At 43.5% G+C, this 11368-nt stretch overlaps 1 protein-coding gene across 1 annotated transcript in view; it reads left to right on the top strand.

The window, feature by feature from the left end:
• Positions 1–1842: 1842 nt before the first annotated feature.
• The window catches only part of LOC120986908 (nicotinamide N-methyltransferase-like), a 129838-nt gene continuing 120312 nt past the window's right edge, over positions 1843–11368 (top strand). Inside the window, exons 1-2 of the mRNA XM_040415593.1 lie at positions 1843–1910; positions 2072–2242. Coding sequence (XP_040271527.1) covers positions 2086–2242 — 157 coding nt within the window. The 5' untranslated portion in view covers positions 1843–1910; positions 2072–2085. The remainder of the gene's footprint in view (positions 1911–2071; positions 2243–11368) is intronic.

The raw sequence follows: 11368 nt of genomic DNA, 5'->3' as shown, positions 1-11368 counted from the left end.
TGGGTACCATGACCACGGGTTCCTTTTGAATCTGGTCCCAGGTACTGTACCTCTTTCAATGTGAAATCCCACCAAATCTTCCTCCATAATAGGGATCCCATACCTCCAAACAGCAATGAACCCCTCAATAAGTGACATACAGTATCTCCTTACTGCTGGCTTCTGCAACAGAAGTTGAACAAGAGACTCACTAGTCATTGCCAACACCCAGCAAATGACCATTCTAAATGGAGAGGGCAGGCTATTCTGGTCTGATCAATTGATAAAAGGAAGCTCCCTATCCCCCCAGATACTCCACTAGAAAAGCCTAACCTGTCCAATCCCTATCTAAGGCTACTTTCACACTTGCGTTCAGAGCGGATCCGTCTGGGGTCTGCCCAGACGGATCCGCTCATATAATGCAGACTTTGGATCCGTTCAGAACGGATCCGTCTGCATTATATTGTAGAAAAAATTCTAAGTGTGAAAGTAGCTTCAGACGGATCTGTCCAGACTTTACATTGAAAGTCAATGGGGGACGGATCCGTTTGAAAATTGAGCCATATAGTGTCAAATTCAAACGGATCTGTCCCCATTGACTTACATTGTAAGTCTGGACGGATCCGTTTGCCTCTGCACGGCCAGGCGGACACCCGAACGCTGCAAGCAGCGTTCGGGTGTCCGCTCACTGAGCGGAGCGGAGGCTGAACGCTGCCAGACTGATGCATTCTGAGTGGATCCGCATCCACTCAGAATGCATTAGTAGCTGGACGGATGCGTTCGGGGCCGCTTGTGAGACTCTTCAAACGGAGCTCACAAGCGGAGCCCCGACGCTAGTGTGAAAGTAGCCTAACTTGGACCTAAGTCCACCCTGTCTCATCTTTAACTCTTCAAACCTTGTCTTCACCAGGTCTACAACTTCCATGTTCTATCCCTCTCTTTCATGACTTTTAGTGTTGAAGCAAAACATTTTTGTTTTTCTGCAGGAGGCCTTTTAAAAAAATGATGGCGCTGTAGTTTTTTTCTGATATGGGCTGTTTAGCACTAAAAGTATTATCGTAACCCATGTAAAGGATCGCTCTCTCTCAGGGGGTCGCAATCACAGACTTCTCCTCTGACAACGGAGTTCAGGTCCGAAAGATGCTTTACCTCGGCACTTCAGCACCATCACACACATAAATATCGAAAATAAACACCTGCCCGTCTGAGCTCTACCTGATACATGTGTTGTCTCTACCTCACCTATAGAGCGCCGTTCACACACGGGATTAGATCCGGCTTTCTCAGCCATATACGGTCCAGCAGCCTTGGGGAGAGATGGTCCAGAAGTCCTCCCGACTAACCATACGACCATCTTTCCGTAGGCGTCGCTGGGCCCCCCCAAACTTCAGGTTTTACAAAGCCTCGTGGTCCCTCAGCCCTCCTGGCTGAGACCACACAGAGCCTCTCAGGCTCCCCTCTCTCTCAGGCTTCCTCAGCCTTTCTTCCTCCAAGTCATACACAGAGGCTTGTTTTATCTGATTACAGCAGCAGGCCTCACCTGTGATCACTTCCAGCAAAAGACAAACATGTAGTGGAAGGGTGTGGACTGGCAGACCCCACTACTAAACCTATCCTCCAGTCCACATGAAATCCAGCCCAGAACAACGAGACAAACCTGTCTCAGCTAACTACACTTTGCTGAAACCACTGCAGCTTTCTGGATTTCAGTTATCTCATCCAGCTGAGGTATCTGGGTGGGATAAACACACCTCTCAGCACTTATACTGTACACATCACCACACCCACAAGAAATGTGCATGGTTTGTGATTACACCACTGTAAGGAAGGAGGGATCTTACAACACACGCATCAGGTTTCCAAGTAAAGCTCACTCAGCTATGCTGTGGTAATTCACAATCTTCAAATACTAAGCTACGGATCTAAGTAAGGTAAGGCTGGCATCACATAGTTCAACATTGTATTGCTTGAGAAGATGCAACTTTAAAACTAGCACAGGATCTGTCAAGTTGATTGTGTAGTAGTAGATGTTAGGACTAGACTTTATAGGGAACAGTTATAACATGTGGATCTTCTCAACTTTCATTAACAGGTTTGTGATAAAGAATGGAGACTGTGTCTACTTCATATAACCAAGTTTATGAAAAAAACTTTGATGCAAGGAAATATTTGGACATGTTCTATGGTATGGACCCCAAAACCCAGGAAATTGATGAAGAGTCAATATTTTTGTTGACATTTCTTAGTAATGTATTTTCTTCAGGTACGTAAGAATCATAGCCACTTTAAGAAGTCATATTTTTATGGGAATTCCAACCTTAGAAGTTTGCATCATGACATCAATATCAGTAATGGGTTCATTGAGAGAGATGACACATACACAGCTATCTTCCCAATTGAAATTAATTGGTGTTTTCCACAGCAGCCCTCAGTACATTTCAAAAGAGAGAAGGCCAGCCTGTGAGGAAATATTATTGCATAACTGTTTCTGTCATCATTGCGGGTTACAGTACATTACATTACTACCACATGTGCTATGTGTACTTTACATTACTACAACATATACTAAGTGGACATTACATTACTACAACATATACTAAGTGTACATTACATTACTACAACATATATTAAGTGTACATTACATTACTACAACATATACTAAGTGTACATTACATTACTACAACATATACTAAGTGTGCATTACATTACTACAACATAGTAATGTAATGTACACTTGGTACATGTGATAGTAATGTAATGTGCAAAGTGTACATTACTACAACATATACTAAGTGTACATTACATTACTACAACATGTACTAAGTGTACTTTACATTATTACAACATGTACTAAGTGTACATTACTACCACATTTACTAATTGTACATTACATTACTATCACATGTACTAAGTGTACATTGCATTACTATCACATGTACTAAGTGTACATTACTACCACATGTACTAAGTGTACATTACATTACTATCACATGTACTAAGTGTACAGTACATTACTATCACATGTACTAAGTGTACGTTACATTACTACCATATGTACTAAGTGTACATTACATTACTACATGTACTAAGTGTACATTACATTATTAATATATGTACTAAGTGCACATTACAATACTACCACATGTACTAAGTGTACATTAGGGTACTTTCACACTAGCGTTTAAGTTTTCCGATATTGAGTTCCGTCATAGGGGCTTAATTTTTGTCCCTATTCATTGGCAATTGCGTTAGTTGCATTCCCATACCGGAGAGCAAACCGCTACATGTTGTATTTTGATTTCCGTCCTGGGATGCGGAGCAAGACGGATCCGGCATTACCCCCAATGCAAGTCAATGGGGACGGATCTGTTTTCTCTGCCACAATCTGCCACAATAGAAAACGGATCCGTCCCCCATTGACTTTCAATGGACTTAATGACGGATCCGTCTTGGCTATGTTAAAGATATGTTAAAGATAATAAAACGGGATGCGTTCATAACGGATGCAGATGGTTGTATTATCAGTAACGGAAGCGTTTTGGCTGGACCCTGCCGGATCCAGCAAAAAAGCTAGTGTGAAAGTAGCCTTACATTACTACTACATGTATTAAGTGTACATTACTACCACATATACTAAGTGTACATTAGATTACTACTGCATGTACTAAGTGTACATTACATAACTACCACATATACTAATTGTACATTACTACTTCAGGCACTAAGTGTACATTACTACTACTTGTACTAAGTGTATATTACATTATTACCACATATACTAAAAGTACATTCCCTTAACCACTTCCCATCTGGGCCCTTTGCCCCCTTCCTGACCAGGCCAAATTTTGCAAAACTGACATATCTCACTTTATGTGGTAATAACTTTGGAACGCCTTTATTTATCCAAGTCATTCAGAGATTGTTTTCTCGTGACACATTGTACTTCATGATAGTCATAAATTTGAGTCAAAATATTTCACCTTTATTTATGAAAAAATCCCAAATTTACCCAAAAACTTGAAAAATTCGCAATTTTCTAAATTAAAATTTCTCTGCTTTTAAAACAGAAAGTGATACCTCATAAAATATTTATTATTTAACATTCCTCATATGTCTACTTTATGTTGGCATCATTTTGGAAATGTCATTTTATTTTTTTAGGACGTTAGAAGGCTTAGAAGTTTAGAAGGAATTCTTCAAATTTTTAAGAAAATTGCCAAAATCCACTTTATAAGGACCAGTTCAGGTCTGAAGTCACTTTGTGGGGCCTACATAGTGGATACCCCCATAAATGACCCCATTGTAGAAACTACACCCCTCAAGGTATTCAAAACCGATTTTACAAACTTTGTTAACTCTTTAGGCGTTCCACAAGAATTAAAGGAAAATGGAGATCAAATTTTTAAATTTCACTTTTTTGGCAGATTTTCCATTTGAATCAATTTTTTTCTTTAACACATCGATGGTTAACAGCCAAACAAAACTCAATATTTATTACCCAGATTCTGCGGTTTACAGAAACACCCCACATGTGGTCATAAACTGCTGTATGGGCACACGGCAGGGCGCAGAAGAAAAGGAACTCCACATGGTTTTTAGATGCCATGTCCCATTTGAAGCCCCCTGATGCACCCTTACAGTAGAAACTCCCAAGAAGTGACCCCATTTTGGAAACTCGGGGATAAGGTGCCAGTTTTATTAGTACTATTTTTGGGTACATATGATTTTTTGATCATTCATTATAACACTTTATGGGGCAAGGTGACCAAAAAATTGGTTGTTTTAGCACAGTTTCTATTTATTTATTTTTACAGCGTTCACCTGAGGGGTTCAGTCAAGTGACATTTTTATAGAGCAGATTGTTACGGACGTGGCGATACCTAATATGTATACTTTTTCTCATTTATTAAAGTTTTACACAATAATAGCATTTTTGAAACAAAAAAATTATGTTTTAATGTGTCCATGTTCTGAGAGCTATAGTTTTTTTATTTTTTGAGAGATTTTCTTATTTAGGGGCTCATTTTTTGCGGGATGAGGTGACGGTTTTATTGGTACTATTTTGTGGGACATACGCGTTTTTGATCACTTGGTGTTGCACCTTTTGTGATGCAAGGTGACAAAAATTGCTTGTTTTGACTTTTTTTTTTTTTTTTACGGGGGTTAGGTCATGTGATATTTTTATAGAGCTGGTTTATACGGACGCGGCGATACCTAATATGTATACTTTTTTTTATTTTTTCTATTTTTAACTTTTTTTTTTCATTCCTTACTTGGGGACTTATTTTTTTTACATGTGAAACTTTTTATTTTTTTATTTTCAACCTTTTTTTTTTTTTTTTTTTTTACACTTTTTGTCCCCCATAAGGTCATACAAGACCTCTGGGGGACATTTACTTCACTTTTTCTTTTTTTTTTCACTGTTGATTTCTCCTGTAACTGGGGCTGACATAGTAGCCCCAGTTACAGGACAAATGCACCCCTATAGAGGCTGTACAGCAGCAATCCAGCGCTGTACAGCCTCAGAGCAGGGCTGATCGAGGTCTCTGAGAGACCTCACACAGCCCCTGCACTCTCCGGTCACGGCGGTCACATGACCGCCGGGCCGGAACAGGAAGTGCACAGCGCTTCCTTCTCTGCAGGCACAGCGCTCGGTGAGCGCTGTGTCTGCAGCGATCGTGAAGGCAGGGACACCTGGGAACTGTCCCTGCCTTGTCTTAGGGTTGCCCTGCTGTCACTGACAGCGGGCAACCCGATCAGCAGCTGCACGATTAGCGTGCAGCTGCTATTTCTGACAGGACGTTTTAAAACGTGCTGTCAGAAATAGACGTCCACCCATAGGACGTTTATAGTCTATGGGCGGACGTGAGGCGGTTACTACATGTATTACGTGTACATTACTATCACATATACTAAGTGTACATTAATTTACTACTAAGTATACATTACATAACTACCACATGTACTAAGTGTACATTACTACTACTTGTACTAAGTGTATATTACATTACCACATATACTAAGAGTACATTACCTTAATACTACATGTATTACGTGTACATTACTATCACATATACTAAGTGTACATTAATTTACTACTAAGTGTACTAAGTGTACATTGCATAACTACCACATGTACTAAGTGTACATTACTACTACATGCACTAAGTGTACATTACTACTACATGTACTAAGTATATATTACATTATTACCACATATACTAAGAGTAAATTACATTACTACTACATATACTAAGTGTGCATTACATTACTACCACATGTACTAAGTGTACATTACATTACTATCACATGTACTAAATGTACATTACATTACTACCACATGTACTAAGCTTACATTACATTACTACTACATGTACTAAGTGTACATTACAATACTACTACACGCAGGCTCGGAGTGGCCCACCGGGGAGGTGGGGGATTCCTCGGTGGGCCCTGTCTCCTGCGCCCCAGATAAGATGGAGGAGTAATTATTTCTCCTTTCTGAGGAGAGATAATTATTGTAACCACTAGGTGGCAGTATCGTACAGTGATGCAGCCTCCTACTGGTGTACATTGTGCAGGAGGCCCCGCAGTATCTTCTAGACTTCTTGGGCTGCTGGCTGTGAAGGAGGAGAGAAGATGTTGGGCTTTGTTAAAAGTTGTGAACTGCAAAGGGGGTTGGACTAATGCCCGAAAAATTCTGCACAGTGCGCCACATTCTCCATTATTGACACGTATGGTTTACATGGCGGCAGTGATGATATTCCATATTTACAGGCATCACTGCTGCCATGTAAAGAGATACTGGTGGTGGAGTGGTGGAGGATTTAAAGGGGTTGTGCAGGTTTTCAAGTTACATAACTATATGATTAGTGGGGTCCAATTCTGCAACCCCCACTGATCCCAGCAACGGGTCCTGTTCCCCCTTTTTATGGTGTGACAGGCTTCACATATGCCCTGCTGCTCCATTCATTCTCTTTGGGACCACTGGAATTAGGCAGCGATGTACTCTGCCATCTCCGGCGACCCCATAGAGAATGGATGGAGAGGCAGGGCATATGCTCGACCTGCCACTCAGTCAAGAAGGGGGATCAATGGGGGCTCCAGCGTTCAGACCCCCACGGATCACTTAGTTATCCCCGATCCTGTGGATAGAGGATAACTAGAAAAGTGAACACAGGCCCTTTAACAGGCGAGCATTTCTATTTTAGTTTGACACATATTTTGGGCCAGAATTTTGATTTTCATTTAATTTTTTTTTACACCCAAAGAAAACCTTTAAGGATAGGCAATGTGAAAAAGTGAAACAGCTATGACACGACAGGTGATAAGTGTCTGATTGGTGGGGGTCTGACGCTGGGACCCCAATGATCAAGCTCTCACTTCAGTTAGTCGGATTCATCATGTAGAGAAAGTTAATACAAGCCACTTACTAATATATTGTTATTATCCATATTGCTCCCTTTGCTGGCTGGATTATTTTTTCCATCACATTATACTCTTCTCATTTCCATAGTTACGACCACCCTGCAATCCATCAGTGGTGGTCGTGCTTGCACACTATAGGATAAAGCACTAGCCTATACAAAGATCATGGCAGCAGGGGGGTGCAGCTCTGCCAGACTTTCACTTATACTTCCTGGCGGGACAACTGAGAATCCTGAAAACATGGGTGACAATCCATGCTACCAAACTCTGAATATTATCTACAACACCATCTACAGCTTACCAACATGTGGCCGATCCTGGAGGATATAAAACTGTTTCACAAACGGGCCCTACAGATACATAGACTAGTGCATCAAGTATGGAATGCTGCAAAGCTCCGACAATACAGGTACTTGGCAGATGTCATTCCGCTGTGGGATAATCCGATGTTTCCACATTGTACAAACGGACAATAATAGGACAAGTTATTTTTTTTGCGGACTACTGAACAGAGCAATGGATGCGGACAGCACACGGAGTGATGTTCGCATCTTTTGCGGCCCCATTGAAGTGAATGGGTCCACATCCAAGCCGCAAAAACTGCGACTCGGATGCGGACTGTAACGGTATCAACCGTTGGCGACGTCCTTCTCCCCTTGTCAGCGTGGCGCTGTAAAGCTGCTCCCAAGACTTCCAAGCTGAGTTGCGATTTCCAGTAGCTGTGCAGCTCTTACAAGAGCTAGTAGTGATATAGCTGTTCCCTACAACACGAGACGAGGCTGCGAGTTGAGGGTAAGAAGAACAACATTTATTGGTGCCACCCTTGGCCTTATATACAAGTCTCAATGGAAGGGGCCCTCCCCCGTGGACCTGATTGAGAACTGTGTGACAACCACACAGACCAATGGAAATAATCACACAATCCAGGACAGTCCCACACAATGTCTCCCCCCTGCCTGGGAGACAATTAGGTTAGACACTGTAGTAACCTAATTATCTCCAGATAGGAAAACCACACTGTGTATAAAGACCCCCGTACAGGACGTACAATGTCTCCCCCCTAACTGGGAGATAATCAGGTTAGACACTGTAGTAACCTAATCAACTCTAGACAGTAAAACCACATTTTCTTTTCATACATTAAAAGTACCCAAAAAATCCACAATATTCCAAGACAAACAGAGGGCTTCTGTTACATGGCTCCCTCTCAGTGGAACACGCTGGCAGACCCGGTTTGACCCCTTTTCAGGGCAACTTGGGGCTGTCCAGTCTCTGTTATGCTGCGTTGAGATCAGTCTGCCGGGATAACCCATCCGCGTTGCCATTCTGTTTTCCGGGCCGGTACTGGATGGTAAAGTTGTAGGGTTGGAGTGCCAGACTCCATCTCAGTAGGCGGCCATTGTCCCCTGCAACACGGTTTAGCCACAGAAGCTGGTTATTGTCTGTAATAAGTGGGAACTCCTGTCCATATAAATATGGAGTCAATTTCTTTAAGGCCCACACCAGGGCTAAGCACTCCTTTTCCACCTCCGCGTTGCTGAGCTCTCGGGGAAGAAGCTTTCTACTAAGGTAGGCGACACAGTGCTCTCCTCCATCTTCTCCCACCTGGCTCAGAACTGCCCCCAGTCCGAACATTGAAGCATCTGTATGGACAAAAAAAGCATCTGTTAGGGACTGGGGCAGCCAAGATGGGTGCATGAACTAATGCAGTCTTAAGGGCTTGGAACACAGTTTCACAGTTCGGAGACCACAGGACCTGTCGGGATAAATTTTTCTTGGTCAGGTCAGTCAGGGGTTTGGCAATGGCGCTATAGTCTGATATGAAGCGTCTGTAATACCCGGTTGTACCCAAGAAGGACAGTACTTGGGTCTTGGTGCGAGGTGTGGGCCAGTTAGCGACAGCCTCAATCTTAGCAGGCTCAGGTTGCTGTTTCCCACACCCCACCCGGTGTCCCAGGTACTGGACCTCAGCCATCCCAAACTGGCATTCGTCTAGTTTCAGAGTCAGGCCAGCGGCCCGAATCTGATCCAGCACCGTTCCTACGTGAGCTAAGTGTTCCTCCCAGGACGCACTATAGATCGCTATGTCATCCAGGTACGCACAAGCGAAATCCTGGGAGCCACCAAGGAGTCTGGAACGTGGCTGGGGCATTTTTCATCCCGAATGGCATGACCTTAAACTGGTACAGGCCAAACGGGGTGACAAAAGCCGACTTGGCCAGGGAAATTTGCCAATAACCCTTACAGAGGTCAATGGTGGTTAGATAGTGTCCCCTGGCTATGCGATCCAAAAGCTCCCTGTCACGGATGGTGTACAGGAAACAAGACAATGCAATACAATAATGACTCACTGGATCCACAACTAAGGAACAAAAGGGAGACCCCTACATGAGACCTGCCACTCTCCCTAATTGCTCAGCCTATGCAAACACCCCAAAGGTGGATGGGCGCATATCCACGTACCTCGGCTATCTAATACCTGAAGACCCTACAATAGTGAGGGGACACGACCACCGGCTCCCTACACTAGACACGGAGGGAGTCAGGGTCACCTGAAAATCCAGCAGACAGAAAATCACAAATAAAGGAACAGCACTTATCTTGCAGAGGACTGGGAAATAGAAACAGCAAGCGCACACACACTCCAGGAAGTTGTATAAGCCGCAACCTAATGCATCATGGGGAGGAACTTAAAGGGAAGCAATCAGTCCAACTGCATGACAGCTGAGATAGACTAACGAGATGAGGAACTTAACCAAAACAAAGAAACTCAAGGAGGAGGATCTGGAAAGCTCCTGTCAGAGCTTCTGAACTGTCTGGTTGTGACAGTACCCCTCCCTCTACGAGTGGACTCCAGACACTCAGGGCTCACCTTCTCAGGATGGGACCTATGGAAAGCCCTGATGAGACGAGTGGCCTTAATGTCCGTCACTGGGACCCACATCCTCTCCTCAGGACCATAACCCTCCCAATGAACGAGGTACTGGAGGGAACCGCGGACAAGACGAGAATCCACAATCCTAGAGACCTGAAATTCAAGATTTCCATCAACCATAATCGGAGGAGGAGGCAAAGGCGAGGGTACAATAGGTTGAACATAAGGTTTCAATAAGGACTTATGAAAAACATTATGGATCTTCCAAGTCTGAGGAAGATCAAGACGGTAGGCAACAGAATTGATGACTGACAGGATCTTGTAAGGCCCAATAAACCTAGGACCCAACTTCCAGGAGGGAACCTTCAATTTGATATTCTTGGTAGACAACCACACCAGATCACCAACATTCAGGTCCGGACCAGGCACACGTCTCTTATCTGCCACATGCTTATATCTCTCACTCATGCTCTTTAGATTATCCTGAATCTTTTGCCAAATAGATGACAAAGACGAGGAGAATCTGTCCTCATCAGGTAAACCAGAAGACCCCTCTCCCGAGAAAGTCCCAAACTGCGGATGAAACCCATATGCACCAAAAAATGGTGACTTATCAGAGGACTCCTGACGACGGTTATTTAAAGCAAACTCAGCAAGGGACAAAAAAGAACACCAATCCTCCTGATTCTCCGCCACAAAACAGCGCAGATATGTCTCCAGATTCTGATTGACGCGCTCTGTCTGGCCATTCGACTGCGGGTGGAAAGCAGAAGAGAATGACAACCGAACCCCCAAGCGAGAACAGAAAGCCTTCCAGAATCTGGAAACAAACTGCGTGCCCCTATCAGAGACTATGTCTGAAGGAATACCATGCAATTTGACAATGTGGTCACTAAATGCCTGCGCCAGCGTCTTAGCATTGGGCAAACCAGGAAAAGGGATGAAATGCACCATTTTGCTAAAACGGTCCACCACCACCAGAATCACAGTCTTCCCCGATGAACGAGGCAAGTCCGTTATGAAGTCCATGGACAGATGTGTCCAAGGACGGGAAGGAATGGGTAAGGGAAGGAGAGGACCTGATGG

This window comes from Bufo bufo, chromosome 1 (assembly GCF_905171765.1).
Source record: "Bufo bufo chromosome 1, aBufBuf1.1, whole genome shotgun sequence".
Taxonomy (NCBI): Eukaryota; Metazoa; Chordata; class Amphibia; order Anura; family Bufonidae; genus Bufo; species Bufo bufo.
Note: the sequence above shows the minus strand (reverse complement) of the source record. Positions and strands in the feature narration are given on the sequence as shown.